This window comes from Eriocheir sinensis, chromosome 52 (assembly GCF_024679095.1).
Source record: "Eriocheir sinensis breed Jianghai 21 chromosome 52, ASM2467909v1, whole genome shotgun sequence".
Classification (NCBI taxonomy): Eukaryota; Metazoa; Arthropoda; class Malacostraca; order Decapoda; family Varunidae; genus Eriocheir; species Eriocheir sinensis.
Genome location: NC_066560.1, coordinates 11,561,178 through 11,581,852, shown reverse-complemented (window position 1 = coordinate 11,581,852; position 20,675 = coordinate 11,561,178). Strand labels below are relative to the sequence as shown.

The 20,675-nt window shown below is 45.6% G+C and overlaps 4 protein-coding genes across 5 annotated transcripts in view; 2 read left to right on the top strand and 2 right to left on the bottom strand.

Moving 5' to 3' along the window:
- Positions 1–158: 158 nt before the first annotated feature.
- Positions 159–3,552, bottom strand: LOC126983067 (glutamate receptor ionotropic, NMDA 2B-like). Its single transcript, XM_050835549.1, has 5 exons — positions 2,330–3,552; positions 1,922–2,181; positions 1,423–1,618; positions 927–1,070; positions 159–670 (listed from the first exon to the last, which is right to left on the bottom strand). The coding sequence occupies exons 1-5, from the start codon at positions 3,359–3,361 to the stop codon at positions 485–487; spliced, it is 1,818 nt and encodes a 605-aa protein (XP_050691506.1). The 5' UTR covers positions 3,362–3,552; the 3' UTR covers positions 159–484.
- Positions 3,553–6,556: 3,004 nt separating this feature from the next.
- Positions 6,557–12,051, top strand: LOC126983065 (failed axon connections homolog). Its single transcript, XM_050835546.1, has 7 exons — positions 6,557–6,733; positions 7,760–7,912; positions 8,819–8,951; positions 9,537–9,733; positions 10,283–10,488; positions 11,101–11,217; positions 11,615–12,051. Exons 2-7 carry the CDS (start codon positions 7,770–7,772, stop codon positions 11,710–11,712), a joined length of 894 nt encoding a protein of 297 aa, XP_050691503.1. The 5' UTR covers positions 6,557–6,733; positions 7,760–7,769; the 3' UTR covers positions 11,713–12,051.
- An 883-nt stretch (positions 12,052–12,934) lies between these two features.
- Positions 12,935–18,912, top strand: LOC126983064 (failed axon connections homolog). 2 transcript variants are annotated; one of them, XM_050835544.1, is made up of 7 exons: positions 12,935–13,103; positions 13,508–13,660; positions 15,522–15,654; positions 16,239–16,435; positions 17,049–17,254; positions 17,859–17,975; positions 18,522–18,912. In XM_050835544.1, the coding sequence occupies exons 2-7, from the start codon at positions 13,518–13,520 to the stop codon at positions 18,617–18,619; spliced, it is 894 nt and encodes a 297-aa protein (XP_050691501.1). In that variant the 5' UTR covers positions 12,935–13,103; positions 13,508–13,517; the 3' UTR covers positions 18,620–18,912. The 2 variants fall into 2 exon arrangements, with proteins under 2 accessions (XP_050691501.1, XP_050691502.1); XM_050835545.1 differs by having other exon boundaries at positions 12,938–13,062.
- A 383-nt stretch (positions 18,913–19,295) lies between these two features.
- Positions 19,296–20,675, bottom strand: part of LOC126983063 (growth hormone secretagogue receptor type 1-like) — a 112,601-nt gene continuing 111,221 nt past the window's right edge. Inside the window, exon 10 of the mRNA XM_050835543.1 lies at positions 19,296–20,530. Coding sequence (XP_050691500.1) covers positions 20,209–20,530 — 322 coding nt within the window. The 3' untranslated portion in view covers positions 19,296–20,208. The remainder of the gene's footprint in view (positions 20,531–20,675) is intronic.

Below are 20,675 nucleotides of genomic sequence, written 5' to 3'. Positions count from 1 at the left end.
TTGAAAAAAAAATCACATTTTCTTCGCCCCTGAGTAACACACACACACATGGCATGAAGGTCACCATCCTCTCCTTATAATGATTAGGTTCTGTAAAATCCCTTTTCCCTAAACCTTGTCAATGACATCATGTGTTTATTGTAGTAAAGAAAGACAGGTTGGCAGTTGTTGCCAGTTTTCTTTTTTTATCAGACATTTATACTTGAAATAATACATCAAAAGTTCCGAACTTTACCGGATTATGTCAAATAACAATGTTAGCTTATTAATTTTCCTCCCAAGTCAATAATCATTACTTGTGGAGTTGTCAAGCGTAACAGACACTGAATAATGAAAGTGTTGATTGGGGACAAATGGAAAATTAGCTTGTATGGAGCAGAGTAGACGGGAGAGAGGTGGGCTGATTAGCCTCAGAAGGCCTTTGCCATGTAATGGACAACTCTCCTAAAAGCTGTGCACATATATTAATGCTAATGCATTACTTTCAGCAGAAAGCAAAACTCTTCTCACTCCATGTATATTCACAAATAAAAACTGTTCCACTAATTAAGAACCCAATGAAGAGGAGATAGAAAACACCCTGCAGGTTAGGCAGGTTAAGGGGAGCTGCATACCAGGTGCTGCTGCCTCCGTGCCTCCTCCAGGCATTGGATACTTTTTCCATCTCCACCTGGAATTGTACTCATGCTCATCTTCACTGTGACTTTGTGAAGTTATGGTTACTTTATGCAGTATTATGTTACAGCTCGAAATGTACTTCTCTCAAATACCAAATTAAGAATTTACACTGTTCCCAAGCCTGCCCACTATCAATTTCTGGCATGTGAAGGAGAAACAAGCAGATGAAATACAGACTCAAATATAAGCTGCCAATGATGGAGAGACAACAATGTACAGAACACTTCATCAAGTTTCATGTCACTTACCTTGAGCCACTGATTGTAGAGCCCTGCTTCAAGAATACTTTGTATGCTGGTGTCAAACTTTTTCTTCCATGGAACATTCTTGGGAAACAGCCAACAGAGGTAGTTTGTAAAGAGGAGCTCAGGCAGGAGATACCAGCGGTACATCTGGGGGGAAAAATACTGCCTCGGCATTGCTGGGAGACTGAGGTCTTACGGGATTTTTAAACCAAGATCCTTATGAAAAGTAATGCTCCAAAACCAGCCCAGAGAGACATCACAAGTGAGTGGCACCTACAAAAAGGAAGCTCCAGTGATCACCTCCCTTTGCTAACTGTTGCTGAGCCAGTTTGCAATCCATTCGTGTGCTTTACTCACAATACCAAGGTGCTTGATTTTTTCAAGTAGTATATGGTGTGAAACTTAATTTATCAAAAATCTTTATAAAAGACAGATAAACTACATTCGGTGAAAAGTACAAACGAAGAATGATCCACCATAAATTAACGGAATCACTCACCCTGAACTTCTCCTGCACCATGTACTGAGTCTCGATTTTGACGCCGAGCAGCACGTGCGAGTCATCCGCCATGGACGCCACGGCCGCTGCCTCGTCGGGGAAGAAGTCGAGTTTCTGCTTCAGCTGCTTCACGATGCCGTCCTCCGATTTGCCCAGCAACTCATATAGAAAGTCCCCGTAGTCCACTGTGGCCAGCCTGACGGTGGGTGCAAAGGTTCCTTCAACACACATCTCCTTTCACGTGTAGCCCCTGTTCACCTAGCAGTGAGTAGGTACGCGACTTCAGGCAAGAGTAATCGCTAAATCTACACAATGTCAGGGGTCTTTTTTGATGTTTTCCCCTTGGGCTGGTTTCTTTACTATGAAAAAAATCGAGCATAACAAAGAAACATATCATAAAAAGAAAAAAAAATCCTGATGTGTGGAAACCTTCGCAATAACTATAACATCGTGGCAATACAGGGGAAAATAAATAGTGTTCAGAACGAAAGAAAATCACCTGAAGTCGCTCTCCGCCAACTGAACGAGGGAGTGGATGCGCCTGGGGTCGGATGGGCTGGAGAGGATGGCCACGAGGTTGCAGGTGTAGGCGGTACCGAGGACGAGGCAGCACAGGAGCCACAGGGACAGGAACACTCGCATGGCCATCCCAGCGTACTGCCGCGCGACGCTCTGCCCCAGCACCAGGCCTTGCAGCGAGAACCAGGTGTTGCTGGCTGCCTCGGCGCCGGCCCTCCACCGCTGCCCCAGAACCCGTGCCTTAAATAAGAGAGAAATCGTAATGGTGACTTTGATCGTAAAATGAAGGCAGACGCATTCTCTCTCTCTCTCTCTCTCTCTCTCTCTCTCTCTCTCTCTCTCTCTCTCTCTCTCTCTCTCTCTCTCTCTCGTGGCATTTAAAACATACTTGAATGTGAAGGAAGGCGAGTGAGGCGAGGGAGCTTAGTGCCATGAAGCCCCACACCACGCAGCTGAACGGACGCTGCACCTTCATCCACTCGGGCACCGGCGGCGTGACGGGCACGAGCAAGGCGTAGCCGTCCTGGCGGTACACAACGGAGGCACCGAAGTCTCTCACGCGGTCAGGGGACGGAAAGAAACACATGATGGAGAAGTCTCGCTCGCTCCTGTACACCTGGCCGAGCAAGCCGACCCAGGTGTTGTTTTCGATCGCGCCCCACTTGCCGCTGGAAGGCCCTTCGTATCCGATGTAGGTAAAGTTGAATTTTTCTGATATTACGTCGAGCATCTTTACCGAGGTTCCAATGACTTCATCAGTGGACGAGGCTTCGTCCGTGTACACGAAGGGAGGGTAGTCATGCCATATCGCTAGTTTGAACGTGTATCCTTCAAAGGAGGGATATCTATCGACGAACAAAGTATCCCATGTAAAGTTCTGAGGCGCCCACTGCCCCAAGAACACTGCAGGGTCACGAGCAAAGGGCATCCACGTGTATACTCCTCGAGACCCACTTGGAAGTGGAGTGACGAGAGCCAAACTTTCAACCTTGTCTAGCTTCAGGTCACGCAAGGCATCAAACCTTTGGCCTGGCGTCAAACTGTAAAGCAAGATATTCTGAGGACTCCAGTGCGGGCACGGCGTTGGCGGGTGTGATAAGTAAACTACGATGAAGAGAGTCGATGGATGAAGAGAAAGAATTTGTGAATCGTTCTTGCTCTGACACAGATGTTCAGGCGGAGAGCTGGTCACGACATGAGCCGCGCCCTGCACCGACTGCAGGGCCAACACGGCCTGCCGGGCGTCCAGGGGGAGGAGAGCGTCGAGGTGGATAACCAGGGACCGTCCAGACGCAGGGCCCTGCACGATCTCCTTCAGCGCTTCCAAGCTCTCCTCCCATCGTGTGCGGTTGTCTACATGCATACTTGCCCCGGCAGCTAGTAAAAGTACCATTACAGGTAAGATACAAGCAAAGTTCATTATTGCTTATGTGGAACAGAAGCAAAGTCCAGTTCCAGGTGACGTCTGCTTCCCTCAGCCGTGTCCCGCGGTGGAGTGGCTGCCTGGCGGTTCCATATCCGTCTCTCATGAAATCGATCTTTTGCTAAGTTTACTGGCTGCTCAGTTTGCTTATCCCTAAAACATGAGGAACTTATCACGGCTTTCTTCCAAAAGAAAATGTAGTACGAAAAAAAAAAGACATTTTGTCGGGAATTCTACTTTCATGACACTGACGAAGGACTTGCCATGTTTCTCTTTTCTGTTTTCTCTCTTACAGAAACACGAAATAGAGATACATTGGAAAGAAAGCTCAGTTTTATGATCAATACTGAGAACATGTTCGGGACAAATGGACTTGACTTTTACCTGTGGTGTTAGTCAAACCTACGAACTGCACAGAAACAATTGACAGAATTTGACAGAAACAAAAATAATGATAGATATATAACTGAACAAATAAAAAAAAAATTAACAAGGACATAAGAACTTATGAAAAATTCATCATGAAGAAAAGTCACATGACAAGCTTTCTTTTCACTTTACTGCCGCGACAGTGCAATGGAAATGTATCACCGTGGGTTGCTGTAAAAGTAAATTTTATGATGACGCACTATTACTCCTGGATATATTTTTCCCGACGGCAAGCAGAGAGTTTGAGGATCAACGTTTGTTACGATTATTGGGCTGAACACACACACACACACACACACACACACTCCGTAGTGCAATGGTTAGCACACTCGGCTCACCACTGAGAGATCCTGGGTTCGATCCCCGGGCGGAGAGAAGGATGGGCGATCTCCTTACACCCGCGCCTCTGTCCGCCCCTCTGAGGGTGGTGGTCTGCACCTGCCGCGGCCGGAAGCTCAAAGGGCGTCGTGCGCCCACGACCCCCAAACCTTGGCTCACGCCAAACGACGAGCGCAAGTTCACAGCTCCAGTTACACACACACACACACACACACCACTTAACCATCGCACGGCCCCTTCTCACGGGGAATCGAGTACATCAAAATAAAAAATAACTCATACCGATGATTGGTTGCTCCTCACTGAAATCTGACGCGTTCTTCAGTATTAATGAGGCGGCACAGGTATTTCTGGACTTCTGAATCACTAATTAACCTAAATGATCTCTCAACAGCCTAAATGACCTCTCAACCCTGACTGTCATTCTGTTTTCGAGAATTGTAATTATAATGAGCCTCCAACATCAACGGAAAAAATCACAATAAACAATATTCGAGAGGTCCCCCCCCCCCACACACAGTCTCCTTGGGTGTAACCTTTGTACACATGGAATAACTGAGTAATTATACTCCATCACGGAATCAATCACTTGGATAACTGAACACATTAAACTGACTACTCCCAGCTCAATATGATCACCAAAAGTTTCGAATCAGTGATGCTTTTAGGCAGAATAACAAGAAGTCGAAGAAGAAGAAAGTATGGGAGAAAGAGACAGAAAGAGGGAAAGGAAAAGAGGAAAAGGAGAAGAAAAGGAGGAGGAGGAGGAGGGAAAAAAAAGATGTCTGTTAAGTAAGCCATACTTTGTACTTTGTGATCTGTGAAAGTAAAGCCTTCAAACAGTAAGCAAATGCCAGACGCTTCCAGACTTCGAGCGCCGTTAAGCAAACCAGACGATACATCCATTCCTCATCGATATACCCGAATAAAAAATATCTGCTTCCACACTAAAAGTCATGTATTCCAATAGAGTTTCATACTAAATGAGCAAGCAGTTTGTCTTTTACCTTTTAAGACTGAGTTGCTGCACTTCACATACATTATTGGGCGAGAATCGCGTTCATAATTCGTGTCGCTGTCGCGTGTTGCTTTCATAATTCGTGTAGTCGAGCTGTGGCTATCGCTTCGTGTGTGTGTGTGTGTGTGTTTGTGTGTGTGTGTGTGTGTGTGTGTGTGTGTGTGTGCGCGCCCCCCAAGTGAAGACGCTCTGCTATGGCTCCGAAACTAGTCATGGGGTGTTCAGGAAAATTCTCTCATTGTGATTCCTGCTCAAAATTACCTCCGAAACTCTATCCGTGCCTTACCTAACCTAACCCATCCTAATGTGACCTGACCTGTTCAAGAGTGGCCGCGACATACCAGTAGAGAGGTGGAGTATACGCCCCCCCCCACCCCCCGTCAAGGCAACAAACAGCTTCCCTGAATCAGTATTTACCACCTTCACCTTCTCACAAAGCACGGAAATACAAGATACATTCAAGCCACAACAGTAATAGATCACGGGCGCCAGGAGGAATTTACTCGGCCCAGATTTTCGACTTCTACATTTCACCAAAATTTATCATGCGTGAGGTGAAACACTCCCTCGTAAGATTTTAATTCTTCGATCGGGAGTAAAAAATTTAGTAAGGTTGATTAACGTAGAGAGAGAGAGAGAGAGAGAGAGAGAGAGAGAGAGAGAGAGAGAGAGAGAGAGAGAATGGTTAGTCAGCATGAGACAGCATTACTTTCCTCTCAGCTTGCCAGGGTCTTCGTATGCTTGTTCTTCTTATCACTCGCTATCTTCTGAACGCAGACAGATGAACGACCCTGGATAACGTAGCCTATCTGGAAGGAATTTCACTGCATGTTGTCCTTCGAACGGTGTTGCAATACTGAATCCCTTTTCCGCTTCTCTCCTGATCCGTCTGATGTGCTTTATGATCCATTTGATGTGCTTCTATCATATTATCTAGTTGTTTTATAGGCGCATTGATAACCTGTAACACCTGGCGACACGGAAACAGGACTTACAGAAGAGGTGGATGGTATTCTTATGAGTGAAGTTACCAGTTAGCCTGTAATTATCACAGTAGCAATGCTGCAGTGGGGATGGGCAAGCATCGAAAACTCTGGTACCGGTAGTACTGGCACCGGTAAGATTGGAAGGTCAGCTTAACAGCAGACTAGCCAATCAGAGTGCAGTACGGGAGGCCCGAGCTGCCAGACGCATGAGTCACTAAGGTCGCCGGGTGCGAAGCACCCAACTATAGTGAAAAAAGAAAATTAAGAGTCCTTTTTGGTGTTGGCCACCGGGTGTCTCTCCCTCTCTACCACGCTGCCACATCTGTCTCCAGTTATCGGATTAGAGCCAAGGTGCGAAGTGTATACAGGTCTCGCCCTTACACTCAGGCTTTCAGCCTCTCTCGTGTGAGGAGGAAATAAGGGAATGAGCGTGAGCGTCAGTAGAGGTAGCGGTACCGAGCAATCTGGTACCGGTACCGTGCCGTTTAGCTGTTAACGTTAGCACCGGTACCTTGTACTGATACCTGCTCACCCCTAAACTGCAGACTGCAACATCATTCATTGTACATCAAAAAGCAACTCTGGTGGTGACGGTAGGTGAGTCTTTTGTGGCGGTACTTGTGCTTCTTCAGGGATGGGTGGAGATTCATATGCCCATGAAAGGCACTAATGTATATAATATCATGTAGTTAGTAATATAAGGAATGTGAGTGTCGTAACACAAAGCTCTGTATGGCGCTACCGTGTTTAGGCGAACTGATAAGGACGTTGTTGTTTTAGAGAGTGGTGACAACTGAAAGGAATTCGCTGAGCTCGACAACAACAGCCTTAGTTCGCCGTTACTGTCTACATGATATTACATATATTAGTGCCGTACACCTATACTTGTCTTTGAAAAGCAAGATCAAGGTATTAAGTGTGTGTTTGAGGCATTAATACGAAACACGCTATAACTACAATGTCACCTGCTAATATGCCTGTCGTTATACCTGTGATTCGTGAACCTGGAAAGTCGGAAAACAGTGTTACCAGCTCGTCCTGGCTTATTTGTGGCGACGGTAGGATTCCTAGACTGTGCAACTTTTGAAGTGCTTGAAACCCAGAAGCGAGCACTGAATGTATGTAGCAATTTACTGTAGCACTTTCTTGCACGGGTGACGGACTCGATCCTTGGTTATTGCAAACACGATGGTATATGTTTGCCGGTTTGTACGCATCTTACTACTTACTACTCGGGATTGAAAAATTGAGCCGATATATATATATATATATATATATATATATATATATATATATATATATATATATATATATATATATATATATATATATATATATAAGCGTCAAAGTAAAGCTTGATATACTCATCTTTACGTTTCCTTGTTTATATACATTAACCTAACTCAGCTTAATATTTATACCTCAACTTGATTTCTATGCACCTTAGCTTAATATATATATATACCTCAGTTTTATTGTTATGCCCCAGCTTAAATTTAATATCTCCGCTTAATATTTCAAGGATAGTTACTCCCCTTGTTGAGTACTAAATGGAATGTCGCGTGTAGATTTGCTGACATATCCAACGCATATTGCCTAAACGACTTGTCCTCTGTCTCCCAGGGACGCAACGATGTACTTCGCGGCTGAGGGCGCGCGCTGGTCGGCGGTGGGCCTGCGGTGGGTGTGGTGCAGGACCCGCCGCGTCGCCGTGGCCGCCGTGGTGGTGGCGGCGGCCGTCAAGGTGCATCAGTACTGGCAGCGGCAGCAGAGGAGGTGAGTGCCTGCAGTGTGTCGGTGGTGGAATGAATGCAATGATGGAAACTGCGTACGAATAGGCAAGCAGATCCTTCGTGGGACTGTGCTTAATCCTGATATTGTGCCATGAATATATTGTTGTATACTCTATTGGCTATTAAGAGTCGCCCGATATATTCAGATTACCATGATAGACCATGATCACAAGCCATTATGGACAGCTAGGGTATTATAGGTTCATTGTTTAGTCCGGCGATGCAGTGAATGATCTGGGCCATACTGGTAACCCTTTTGAGGCCAGACAACGGGGGTGTGGTCGAGGAGGAAGCACTTTTTCATTCATTTATTTAATTATTTTATTGCATAAGGAGGCAGCTCAAGGGCAACAAAAAAAAGTGAGGGAAAAAAAAGCCCGGTAAACGCGTCTCCTATAAGAGAGAAAAGTAAAGAGTGGCAGCGGAGTGTTGTATCATCCAGGTAGCTGACGTGATATTGGCAAGAACCTCCCGTCTCTGTGGACACGATCTGGCCTTGACCACCGAGCCTCCCTTCTCTTATCTTCCGGGCCAAGGGACAGCTACAGCGACACGTTCCTCGGGCGTCCATTGTATTGATAAAGGAGGCGAGTGGCATGACTGACAGTTTGAAGGACGACTTTCTGCCAGTGTGTTTCAGGAAGCAATGGACTGAATTTGAGTGTGTTTCAGGAGCGATGGACTGAATTTGAGCGTGTTTCAGGAGCGATGGACTGAATTTGAGTGTGTTTCAGGAGCGATGGACTGAATTTGAGCGTGTTTCAGGAGCGATGGACTGAATTTGAGCGTGTTTCAGGAGCGATGGACTGAATTTGAGCGTGTTTCAGGAGCGATGGACTGAATATAAACATGTTTCAGGAGTGATGAACGGAGCATTAACATTTTTCAGGAAGCGATGGGCGGAGGCAGGGAAGGACGTGGTGGTGCTGCACACGTTTCCCCGGGGGGCCGCCTGCCCCAACCTGTCTCCCTTCGTGCTCAAGCTGGAGACGTACTTGAGGATGGCTGAAATCAAGTACGAGGTGGGTGTGTCTTTAAGGAAGGCTGACAGAGGTATATGAGCTGAATGTGTTGTGTGTGTGTGTGTGTGTGTGTGTGTGTGTGTGTGTGTGTGTGTGTGTGTGTGTGTGTGTGTGTGTGTGTGTGTGTATGAAAGAATATGACGAGTCACCTCTTAAGTGTTTAGCCGCCTGACAGTTACCGTCAGTAGTTCATTCAGTAGCGGCAGCACGCGGCGGAAGGATCATTACGTTACTGGCAGGAATATGCAGACTGACATCAGAGTTTGGCCGTGGGGAAGTAAATTTTACTTTTAATGAATAATGAATGATGTTCGTTTAATTTTCACGTACATAGAAATGCTGAATAACATTGATCTCCGCAGGAAAATGTATGAAAATAATTGAATATTTAGATAAATTAGTGTAACATTCTTTTGTGGAATAAAATACCTAAAATTATAAAAGAAAGTTAGCTTCATGATAAATCATCCATTCGAGATAAACTAATCAATCCATAATTGTGGGTAAAGCTTGCAATAAATCTAAAATAACATAAGGGGGGTGGGGGGGAATCCTATAAAAGCATGACCTGCTCCTCTCCTCCAGGTGGACTACGAGGAGCCATTTGGCTCCAAAGGCAAGTGCCCGTGGATCACCCTGAACGGCGAGGACTTGGCGGACTCCCAGTTCATCATGGACTACCTAGGGACCAAGTTCGCCAAGGACCTGAGCGCCCACCTGAGCGGCGAGGAGAAGGCGGTGGCGCACGCCTTCAGGAACACGCTGGAGAGCAACTTCTTCTGGTGAGAGAGCGAGAGAGCCAGCGAGCACGAGAGCGAGCAAGAGATTAAGTGAACCTAACCCCACCTAGACTCACTATCCATGAATTTATCTAACGTTTTGAATGTATTTATCATACTGGCGCTCAAAACATGACAGGCAAGCCTGTTCCACTTATCCACCACTCTGTTGGTAAACCAATTATTCTTGCCCATGTCCTTCTTGAGTCTGAATTTATCTTAAATTGCTGTTAATTTTTTATGCTCTCAAACTTATATAATAAGTCTCGGTCCAATGGTTCCTCGTTCCCTTCCTCCTGGAACACGTCTTAATAATTCTTCCATCAACGGCTGCCGTGTTTCAGTAATAATCCATCTTTCCCATCTTTCTCAGACACGTTTTTAACAATTTCTGTTCCACCCCTCTCAGATATGCCATTCATTATTATTCCATTGACGGGAGTCGTTTTTCATAATATTAATATTTTTCATCTTCCTTTTTAAACATATCACAATGACTACACTTACGGCTGTCATGTTATACTGATAAATCTCTTCCTCTCTCCTTGCCAGGGCCTTGGTGCACTGGCTCTTCGTGGTCGACAAGGGCCGGGCGCTGGTCAGAGAGATGCAGTTGCCCTTCATATTCAGGTTTGCAGTGAGGGCGATTACTAGCAAGACAAAGAAAGCGTTGTGGCAGCAGGGGATGGGCCGCCACACCAGCACGGAGATAGAACACACAGGCAGACAGGACCTCGCTGCTCTCTCTGCCTACCTGGGTGAGTCATGGGTGGGTCATGGAGGGAGTGTGCCGACATGGTGTTTGGTTGTTTGGTTCAGGTCACTTGCCTCCGTGGACACCTGATTATAAAGTGCCTGGTAATGAGTGCAGGTAAATGGGGTTAAATATACCTGCCTTTTCTATTTATTTTAACGCACAAATTCTTTTATGCACTTGACATTCCCGTGTTTTGTTGTTATTTTTTGTTGCTTTGGTTCTACTGCTTCTCCTCCTCCTCCTCCTCCTCCTCCTCCTCCCCTTCAATAAGTTTTTTCTCTTATACTTTCTCATACTCTTTACTCTTCTATTTTTCTCCTTTTCCTTTTTTTCCTCTTCTTTTTCTTCTATTATTCTCCTTTTCCCTTTCTTCTTTATTTTCCGTTTCCTCACCTGGTTAAGTGATAAACAGTTCCATATTTCTAGAAGTACTTTTACGTCTTCAATAACGAAGAGTTAATATTTCCTTTTCATTTCCTTGCACAGTTAGTTTCAGGCTTCGTCTCCTCATACTTCTATTCATTATTTATCTCCCAGTGTTCCACAAATCTCTTCAGAACTCCGATCGTGTTATGTATATGAACCGCTTAATTAACAATGACTCCTCTTCCAGGCGAGAAGGATTACCTCATGGGCGAGAAGCCGACTGAGGTGGACTGCACGGTATTCGGATTCTTGTGTCAGGTGATGTACTGCTGTCGCGGGTCGCCCTACCTCAGGATGCTGGAGAGTGAGTGCTGTGTGTTCTCTCTTGCTCCCCCTCACACCACTCTCATATGTTCTCAGTTTTGTTATCGTTCTTTCTCTTCTTAGTCGCTTGGCCTCTCTCGCTTCTCTCATACGTTCTTAGTTTTATATTATTGTTTTTTTCTCTCCTTAAATCTCATGGTCTCTTTCGCCCCTCTCACCTTCATCTCATACGTACTTTGTTTTTTTCCTTTTCTTTTAAGTCTCCTCTTCTTCACTAACTTATTTTATATATTGTTTTATCGTTGGTACTTTAACTTATCGCATTGTTCCTTCTTCTTATACTATGGTTCTCCTTGACTCCGCTAGTTTCTTCATTTTCTTTATATTGTTACCGTTGTTACTTCAAATTATCGTATGCTTCCCTCTCCCCTCAACAGGTGACTTCCCCAACCTGCGGGCGTACGTCCTGCGTGTTCGGGACAAGTTCTGGCCGGACTGGAACGCCTGTCTCGACCCGCCCCAGCCAGTGCCCTGACATCCATGGTCCTGCCTCTCCCTTCCTTCTCCTCCTCCTGTTGAACCGATTGTCTGTGAAAAGGACAATACTTCTCCACTTTCTTCCCCTTCTCTCTTAATTGTCCTTAATTACTTAATATGAACTGTAATATCCCTTTATCTATTTATCTTCTTATGTTTCTATGAGGCATAAACATTGTCATTTTCCATGCACATCTAAAATTATTGTGCTGTAAACTATTGTCCATATTCCTGCACTGTTTTGAAGCTGTGTATATTGTTTTGAAGCTGTATATTTTCTCTACCGAAATAAATAGTTCACCTGGTTGCCTACTGGGGCCTACCACAGGGAAGGAGAGGGGCTCTGTATCAGTTTTCCCTGCACCAAGGCTGGAAGGTATCAAATCAGAGTATAGTCTATCAGTTAAGCTTTGTATATCTGACTGACTTCATGAAGGTCACAAGGAGCTTCACCATCAGCAATGAGGGAGAGACCAAACAATAAATTAACGGTTCTCTGCCAGACAAGCATTCACCATGACGATGCATGATAACAAGATACGCAAGTCTATAATGTAAGCTCACCGACAGCCTCCCGGGACAGACCAAGCCTTTCCAATGTCACTATCAGAGGTAGCTCGACACACTATAGTCAAATCATCAGCTAAGCTTTTCACCTGTAAATGGTCTGAGCGTAAGCATCTTTCATCTCTAAATGGTTGAAGAACAAACATATTTCTTCACGAGTTTCCCGGGACGGACCAAAGCTTGTGTCACACTGGCTGGCTTTACACCGCAGTCAATTTATCTCTTATCTCTTCCCGTAGAAACACCCCACGAATGGTTAGTCAGCATGAGACAGCACTACTTTCCGCATGAGCCAACAATACTTTCCGCATGTCACCTGAAGGTTAGCCTGTATTTGTGGGGGTATCCGCGACGTTTTGCACCTCAGGATTCACTGTGACATACCTAGGTGTGACTGGACTTTTGGGCGCTGTCACAAGCCTATCTCGCTTCTGGACGCCGATAAACGAACAACTTTGGATGATTATAGAACGTAGCCTAGCTGGAAGGAATTTCACTGTGGTCCTTCAAATGGTGTTACAATGCTGAATCCCTTTTCAGCTTCTTTCCTGATCCGTCTGATGTGCTTTTATCAGGTCTATCTTATTATCTAGTTGTTTTATATCCGCACTGATAACCTAAAGCACCTGACGACACTGAAACACTATTACTATGGGTGGTGTGTGGTAGGTTTAGGTGGGGAGTTACCAGTTAGTCTGTTATCCTCACACACGAGTACTGTGTGCGTAATTCCTTTCACTGCACAGTGCACACCAAGAGTCAGTGTTGGTGGTGACGGCAGGTCAGTCTTCCGGGAATATCGCTGTGCTTCTTCAAGAGGAGGTGACGATTCTAATACCTTTACGTGTCTTTGAAAAGCAAGATTAAGTTATAAGGAATGTGTGTGAGTCATGAGGACGAATGAATGCTATACTCACAATGCTCTAAGTCAACTGCTAATCTACCTGGTGTCATACCTGTGTTTCGTGAACGTGGAGAATCGCAAACCGGTGGTGTCAGATCTTTAACCCCAGCTTAATATTCATTACCACAGCTAAATCTATATAACCCCAGCTTAATCTTTACACCCCAGCTTAATCTTTATACCCAGCTAAATTGCTATACCCCTGCTTAAATTTTCAAGGATAGTTACTCCTCTGGCTGAGTACTAAATGGAATGCCACGTACGATTTATATTTGCTAACATTTCCATCGGGTATTGCCTAATCGACATGTCCGTCTTCCAGGGACGCAACGATGTACTTCCCGGCTGAGGGCGCGCGCTGGTCGGCGGTGGGCCTACGGTGGGTGTGGCGCAGGAGCCGCCGCGTCGCCGTGGCCGCCGTGGTGGTGGTGGCGGCCGTCAAGGTGCATCAGTACTGGCAGCGGCAGCAGAGGAGGTGAGTGCCTGCAGTGTGTCGGCGGTGGAATGAATGCAACGATGGACAAACGCTTGGTCAGGGTCTTGCTGTTGATTTTTTTTTTTTTTTTTTTTTTTGAGCAACGGACGGTGCTTAATTAGAAGGGGAAAAAACAGGTCACTCAGCGCTATTCCTGAAAAAAGAGACCGAGGCAGGTTGCTTTAGGTTTGGTTAGGTATTGCTGTGCACTTGTATCCCTCCTCACGTAACCTGCTCCCGAGCCAAGGTCAAGACACAGCTGGCGTTTCGTCCATCAATGTATTCATCTTAGCCCCGCTTATGTAGGCTGTGTGTGCTCGCCGGTTTGCACGCACTAAGCTCATTAACACTAGAGATATGAAAATGAAATAGTTGAAGTAAAACAATAATATTTTGTTATTAAATTCTTTTGACGTTGGTTCATCTTTATAGCATCCCGATTTTCTTCAGTATTTTTCCTGATGTGCGTACAAACTGGAAAGATGCGTACGAGTAGGCGAACAGACCCTTCGTGGGACTGTGCTTAATCCTGTAATTGTGCCATGAATATACTACAAATTATTGGTTATTAAGCGTCGCCCGATACATTCATATCACCACGGGAAACTTCAGACCATAATCACAAACCATTATGGACAGCGAGGATATTACGTTCATTGTTTAGTCAGGCGGTGCATTGAATGACTGGGCAATACTGGTGAGCCCTGTGAGACCAGACAGGGGAGTGGGGTCGAGGAGGAAGCATTACCTTAGTGTTGCGTCATGGCAGCGGGGGTAGGCAGACTCGAGGAGGGAGCAACGTTACGTCATGTGTATATAGCCTACTGATGGCTAAGCTTCAGGCGATATGCACGACAGCCATAAAGGTAATACGAAACTGCTAGAGGCAGGGGAGTATGGAGGAAGAGTTACGTCATAGTTATGCAAACATGCCAGACCGCCTAGGCCAAGAATGTAGGGGAGAGAATTACGTCATTGTTGCATTATGAGATATTGATATGCCCAGGAAGGTGGAACACACATAACATGACAGACCTGTAGGAGAGAAGGGGACAAAACACAGACCTCTTAGAACACGTTTTAGACTTGCATGAGAGAAGGGAACATACAGAGTAGAGAGGAGAAGGGGACACGACACAGGCCTCATATATAGCATAATTATAGACTTGCATGAGAGAAGGGAACACACACATGACAGACCTATAGGAGAGAGAAGGGGACAAAACACAGACCTCACATAACATAGACCTACAGTACGTGGGGGAAGGGGGCGTGGCGCGGAGTGTTGCATCATCAAGACAGCTGATGTAATGTTGGCAAGAACCTCCCGTCTCTGTAGACACGATCTGACCGTGACCATAGAACCTCCTTTCTCTTATCTACAGGCCAAAGGGCGGCAACAGCGATAGGTTAATCGGGCTTCCGTCATGTTGATAAGGGAGGCGAGAGGCATGACTGACGCTTTGAGGGACGACTTTGACTGCATAAGCCTAATAGCGATGGACAAAGTTTAAATGTTTGAGGAAGCGATGGACTGAATTTAGTGTGTTCCGGGAAGCAATAAGCTGAGTATAAGGATGTTTGAGGGAAAGATGGACTGAATATGAGGGTGTTTCAGGAAGCGATGGACTAGGTAGAAACATGTTTTAGACAGCGATGAACAATTTTTTTTAACAGGAAAGCGATAAACTGTATTTGAACAAGTTCTAGAAAGCGACGACCCGAGTGTATGTTTCAGGAGGCGATGGGCTGCATTTGAACGTGTTTCTGGAAGCGGACGGAGTATATGTGTGTTTCAGGAAGCGGACAGAGTAGCTACAGACGTTGCAGAAGTGATGAACAGAGCATTAACATTTTTCAGGAAGCGATGGGCGGAGGCAGGGAAGGACGTGGTGGTGCTGCACATGTTTTCCCGGGGGGCCGCCTGCCCCAACCTGTCTCCCTTCGTGCTCAAGCTGGAGACGTACTTGAGGATGACTGAAATCAAGTATGAGGTGGGTGTGTCTTTCAGCTTGAGCATGGCTGACACAAGTACGAAGTTAGTGCGTGTTGAGTATGACTGACACAGGTACAAGGTGTGTGTGTGTGTGTGTGTGTGTCAGGGTGAGGGGCTGAAAGAATATGAGGAGTCACCTCTTCACTCTTTGCCGCCTGACCGTTACCACCAACAGTTCCTTGAATAATGGCAACACGCGACGGAAGGGCTATTTCGCTACTGATAGGAGTACAGACTGCCATCAGAGCTTGGCTGCGGGAAAGTAACCTTTTCTTTCATTGAATAGTGAATGATGTTTGCTTACTTTTCACGTACACTAAAATATTAACTAAATATTTATTTCCACTGGAAAATAAATTAATAAATAATCAAATATTTAAACGAATAAATAAATACCATTTCTATGGAATTAAATGCTGAAATAAGCAAAACAGAAGAAAGAAAACCATCCTCATGATAAATCATTCCCTCGAGATCACCGAGTTAATTCATGACTGTGGGTAAAGCTTGCAACAGTCCGTAATAAGATGTCATGGGTGGGTAAATAATACTGGAAAACTATGACCTGCTCCTCTCCTCCAGGTGGACTACGAGGAGCCCCAAGGCTCCAAAGGCAAGAGCCCGTGGATCACCCTGAACGGCGAGGACTTGGCGGACTCGCAGTTCATCATGGACCACCTCGGGACCAAGTTCGCCAAGGACCTGAGCGCCCACCTGAGCGGCGAGGAGAAGGCGGTGGCGCACGCCTTCAGGAACACGCTGGAGAGCAACTTCTTGTTGTGAGAGAGCGAGAAAGCTAGAGAGCGAGAGAACAAGAGAGCGAGCGATAACTTTTCTCATAGACTTAGAACATAAGTACATAAGGAAACTGCAAGAGGTCGTTAGGCCTATGCAAGACCGCTCCTGTGAAACTAACCCTACTTAACCTCACTATCCATGAATTTATCTAACCTTTTGAATGCATTTATCATACTGGCACTGACTCCGTTCTATTCCACTCATCCACCCCTCTGTTGGTAAACCAATTTTTCTTGCCCATGTCCTTGTTGAATCTGAATTTATCTGAAATTGCTATTAATTCTTCATACCTTCAAACTTACGTAATAAGTCTCGATCCAATAGTTCCTCATTCCCTTCCTCCTGGAAGACGTCTTAATAATTCTTCCATCAACGGCTGCCGTGCTTCAGTAATAATCCATCTTTCCCATCTTTCTCAGACACGTTTTTACATTTCTCAGTTGTACCCCTCTCAGATATGCCAATCATTATTCTTTCATCAACGTGTGTGATTTTCTTAATAATAATCTTTTTCCGTCTTCCTTCTCAAGCATACCTTAATAGCTCTTCCAAAACGGCCGTCATATTATATTGATCTTCCTCTTTCCTCGCCAGTGCCTACGCGTATTGGCGCTACGTGGAGGACAAGGGCCGGGCGCTGGTCTCAGGGATGCAAGTGCCCATCATGCTCAGGTTTGCGTTCAGGGCGTTCCTTGGCAATATTAAGAAGATGTTGTGGATGCAGGGGATGGGCCGCCACACCCGCACGGAGGTACAGCACATAGGCAGACAGGACCTCGCTGCTCTCTCTGCCTACCTGGGTGAGTCATGGAGGGAGTGTGCCTGCATAGTGTTTGTTTGTCTGGGCTCTGGGGCAGGTGACTTCCCTACGTGCACACCTGGTTATAGTGCCTCGTTATAGGTAAATGAGGTTAAAAATACCTGCCTTTTCTATTTATTTTCACGTACAGATCGTTTTATGCACTTCTATTCCTCGTACTTTGTTTCTTTGTTCTCCTCCTCCTCCTCCTCCTCCTCTTCATTCGTCTTTTTTTCTCCTTTCTTACATTTTCTCATACTTTTCATTCTTCTATTCTTTACTCTTCCTTTCCTTTTATTTATTTATTTTTCTCCTTTATTATATTATTCTCTTGTTCCTTCCTCTTCTCTTCCTTTTCATTGCCTGGTTATGTGAGAAACAGTTCCGTATTTCAAGAGGCAGCTTTGAGTCTTCCCCAACGAAGAGTTTAGTATAATAACTGTATTGATATTTTCTTTTTTTATTTCCTCGCACACTTAGTTTTATGCTCCTAATCTCCTCGTACTTCCATCCTTCATTTATCTCCCACTGTTCCACAAATCTCTTCATAACTCCGATCGTGTTATGTATATGAACCGCTTAATAAACAATGACTCCTTTTCCAGGCGAGAAGGATTACCTCATGGGCGAAAAGCCGACCGAGGTGGACTGCACGGTGTTTGGAATCTTGTGTCAGGTGATGTACTGCAGCCACGGGTCGCCCTACCTCAGGATGCTGGAGAGTGAGTGCTGTGTGTTCTCTGTCGCTCCATTTCACTTTCCTCTGATAAGTTTTTAGTTTTCTTTCTTGTTAATATTCTCGTTGCTCTTCTAGTTTTTCTCTCTCTCTCCTTTCACACGTTCTTATAGTTCTCTTATGCTCTTGTTCTTGCCCTTCGCCTCCCTCACGCTCCTCTGATACGTTCTTAATTTCTTGTTCTTGTTGCTTTTCTCAGTCTTCCTCTAAGTCTATGTCGCCCTCCTTCACCGTCCTTTCATACGTTCTTAGTTTCGTTGTCGTTCTTGCTCTTTTCAGTCTGTCTCTATCGCCTCTCTCACGTTCATCTCATACTTTCTTAGGCGTCTCATGTTATATTCATCCTTGCTCTTCTTCGTCTCCTCTTTCCTACTTATTTTCTTTCATTTCTTTGTTGTTACTTTAAATTATCGTATGTTTCCTTTTCCTTATATTAATGTTCTCCTTGATCCTGTTATTCTATTCATTCTTTTATATTTTTGTCATCGTTGTTACTTCAAATTATCGTATGCTTCTTTTTCCCCCCCAACAGGTGACTTCCCCAACCTGCGGGCGTACGTCCTGCGTGTTCGGGACAAGTTCTGGCCGGACTGGAACGCCTGCCTCGACCCGCCCCAGCCAGTGCCCTGAGACATCCATGGTCCTGCCTCTCCCTTCCTTCTCCTCCTCCTCCTGTATGGATTGTCAGTGAACAGAACATTACTTCTCCTCAATCTTCCCATTTTCTCTTACTTGTTCCTAATTACTTTATATGAACTGTAATATTTCTCTGTTTATCTATTTATCTCCTTAACGTTTCCATGAGGCATATATTAATTTTCCATGGACATCTACTATTCTTGTGCTGTAGACCATTGTTCATACTTCTGCACTGTTTTGAAGCTGTGTATATTTTCACTACCGAAATAAAGAGTTCGTCTATATGCTTGGTTGTTTATTGGGACCCACCACAAGGCAGGAGATTGACTTATTAGGGTATACGCAACCACTTCGGTGATATGGTGCAGAACTTGGCAGGAGAGCGACTTACACAGAGTTACAATGATGCTTCTGCCACTTCTCCTGTTATTGATGTTGTTCTTGCTGTTTATACGAAGATGATGATGATGATAATGAGGAGGAGGAGAGGTGGAAGAGGGAGAGAGGAGGAGGTGAATTAAGATGAGGAGAATGTAAAGAGAAGAGAACTGGATTACTGTGAAAGAAAACTCCACCTCAACATTAATCTTTATTGCATTCTCTCTCTCTCTCTCTCTCTCTCTCTCTCTCTCTCTCTCTCTCTCCAACACACACACACACACACACACACACACACACACACACACAAACGTTTACTTATTCTTACTGACTTAGAAACAACACAGTGACACTTTGATGAGCTAAACACTGACCTTATTTCGTGTAATTCTAAAGAGAGAAAACGGAAAGGGAACAGTGAGAAGAGAAAAAAATAATGAATGATTGAAAGAAAATGTAACGAAAGATTGAACGAAATAAAAAAAAGCAAAATAATGAAAAAAAGAGGAATGAAAGAATGAGCAAAAATAAAAACGGTGTGAAAAAACAAAGTGAGAATATTATGTAAGAACTGCAACAGCTTAAGTACATGGAAAACGGAGAAAAGAAGAATGAAAAGAAAACAGAGGCAGTGGAATGCGCCATTATGCTGTAACACCTTGGAGACACAGCGAACACTACTGAAAGAACACCGACGGTTTGTAAAAATTTAGCAAAGTTTCATGTTCGTTTGGGATGGAGGGAGACCACTGGCTGACGGGCATCCTAGAAACACCTCTTCTATCCCTCAGTCCAAAAGACAGGCCGAGACGAAATGAGTTGATGGGCGCTGCTTCAGAAGGTCCGCGAAGCACCTCCCCCGGGATGGCTTCGGGTCACTACTGGAGCAAGTCTTCAACCGTCTGAACATATGCTCACTCATTATGTAAGTACTGGCGGCAAACTGTCACTGGGTGTGCTATGCCTTCAGCGGGACCATGGTGCCTATATAAGTGAAACAGCGTTGGCCCGGCTGGCACAGGAACGGAAGTTTGCGGACACTCACGACACATTCTTACGAGAACAAATCAACACTGAAACGACCAGCGGACCGTTGCGCCGCACACTGGCTGGTGCTGGCCACACACACCCTCGGCCAACACTCATGACATGGTGGGTCTGCGCTGGCCTCGTCCTTGTCGTCCGTGGCATAGCGCTTCTCGCTACACGAAACTCTCCAGGTGTCTGTTGGCGGGGCGGGGGCAGGCGCGGGTCAGGAAGGGACTGGTGGCGGGGCTCGGCGTTTGTCCCGCAGGGTTGGTGTGTCCCCAGGTGTGTGGACTGTGAGGCTGCCTGTCCACCAAGGGGCGTCGCTCCCCCTCCCGCCACATGCACGTGTAGCTGCAACGCACCACCAGCTTCTGGCCGCGCCACGACGACTTGACGAGGCTGTTGTGCGTGCTGCCGCCCCCCGTGACGGTGGTGTTGTGGGCCGTGGTGGTGCCGGTGTGGTGCAGCGGGCCCCCGCGCCGCAGCCCCAGCAGCCTGGTGGGACAAAAGATGCTGCAACTTTGCCTCACGGACCAACACACACTCACAGCATATATAGCAGAAGTCTGAGCTAGGATGCTGACTATCAGCTCAATCAGCAGGATGAGGAGGCTGCAGGAAGCACAACTAATACTAAAAA

What these genes read in the sequence shown, in the direction of transcription:
- LOC126983067 (XM_050835549.1), bottom strand. Translation starts at nt 3,361, where the DNA reads ATGAACTTTGCTTGTATCTTACCTGTAATGGTACTTTTACTAGCTGCC. An exon ending in TTGGCGGAGAGCGACTTCAG is followed by an intron (nt 1,619 to 1,921) that starts GTGATTTTCTTT and finishes ACCCACCGTCAG; the next exon opens with GCTGGCCACAGTGGACTACG. An exon ending in TCTACAATCAGTGGCTCAAG is followed by an intron (nt 671 to 926) that starts GTAAGTGACATG and finishes GTACAATTCCAG; the next exon opens with GTGGAGATGGAAAAAGTATC.
- LOC126983065 (XM_050835546.1), top strand. Translation starts at nt 7,770, where the DNA reads ATGTACTTCGCGGCTGAGGGCGCGCGCTGGTCGGCGGTGGGCCTGCGG. An exon ending in TGGCAGCGGCAGCAGAGGAG is followed by an intron (nt 7,913 to 8,818) that starts GTGAGTGCCTGC and finishes AACATTTTTCAG; the next exon opens with GAAGCGATGGGCGGAGGCAG. An exon ending in CTACCTCAGGATGCTGGAGA is followed by an intron (nt 11,218 to 11,614) that starts GTGAGTGCTGTG and finishes TCCCCTCAACAG; the next exon opens with GTGACTTCCCCAACCTGCGG.
- LOC126983064 (XM_050835544.1), top strand. Translation starts at nt 13,518, where the DNA reads ATGTACTTCCCGGCTGAGGGCGCGCGCTGGTCGGCGGTGGGCCTACGG. An exon ending in TGGCAGCGGCAGCAGAGGAG is followed by an intron (nt 13,661 to 15,521) that starts GTGAGTGCCTGC and finishes AACATTTTTCAG; the next exon opens with GAAGCGATGGGCGGAGGCAG. An exon ending in CTGGAGAGCAACTTCTTGTT is followed by an intron (nt 16,436 to 17,048) that starts GTGAGAGAGCGA and finishes TTTCCTCGCCAG; the next exon opens with TGCCTACGCGTATTGGCGCT.